Below are 828 nucleotides of genomic sequence, written 5' to 3'. Positions count from 1 at the left end.
GGGAGGTGCAGCAGCTAATTCCGCACTACGGCAGGATGACTAAGAAAGGCAGGTCGGCGGTGTGGAAAGGCCTCACCGTGTATCGTAAAGACAGTGAAGCGCGCACGCCTTTACAGTGGTGTGTGATGGGTGAAGCCCCCTGCGAAGTGTTTCGCGAGGTGCTTAAATACATGGAGGATGAGCGAGTTATGGCGCTGGGCGGGAAGAAGGTGCTGGACTTGCGAAACATGGTGCAGGAGGCCCTGGGCTTCGTGGATCGCGTGCACCGCTACCAGACAACAGCGTACGGACGAGCACCGCGCAGTGACATGATGAAGGAGGTGCTCCAAGAATCCCTCCAGAGGCTGAAAGCGAGGCTGCAAGAGTCAGAGTCAGCAGCGGCGGCTGTTGTACCCCAACAAACCTAAAATTCAAATGTACCGCGTGCCGTCGTGGCTACGACACAACAGTGTTGTGGGTTTGCCTTATGGATGGAGCGATTAGGCAAACCCGGATACTGTTGTGTCCTAGCCATGACAAACGATACTTTATTTTTGTTTTATTAAGTTTGTAATACTTTACTTCTTTACTTTAAAACTGTTGTAGTGTCCTTAATTTATTTATTTTTACAACCACCAGTTTAAGTACTACAGAATTTTCCAATAAAATTTATCTTCCCTTCGCGAGGTAAATGGCGCTTGCCTAATTCAAACCCTGGCGGACTGCGGAATGCATAAGACATGATCGGAAGAAAACGTTTCGCTCGGTTAACAACTAAGGAGTGGTAACAACCTGATATAAACTGCATACTTGCTCCATGTAATAATAGTAACTGTCATTACTTGTATG

At 47.8% G+C, this 828-nt stretch overlaps 1 protein-coding gene across 1 annotated transcript in view; it reads left to right on the top strand.

Moving 5' to 3' along the window:
- LOC113216304 (uncharacterized) overlaps positions 1-671 on the top strand; it is a 5,510-nt gene extending 4,839 nt beyond the window's left edge. The window contains exon 6 of the mRNA XM_052266752.1: positions 53-671. Coding sequence (XP_052122712.1) covers positions 53-407 — 355 coding nt within the window. The 3' untranslated portion in view covers positions 408-671. The remainder of the gene's footprint in view (positions 1-52) is intronic.
- The last annotated feature ends 157 nt before the right edge of the window (positions 672-828 follow it).

The sequence above is a fragment of the Frankliniella occidentalis genome, unplaced genomic scaffold (genome assembly GCF_000697945.3).
Source record: "Frankliniella occidentalis isolate FOCC.00 unplaced genomic scaffold, Focc_3.1 Scaffold42, whole genome shotgun sequence".
Lineage (NCBI taxonomy): Eukaryota > Metazoa > Arthropoda > Insecta > Thysanoptera > Thripidae > Frankliniella > Frankliniella occidentalis.
Note: the sequence above shows the minus strand (reverse complement) of the source record. Positions and strands in the feature narration are given on the sequence as shown.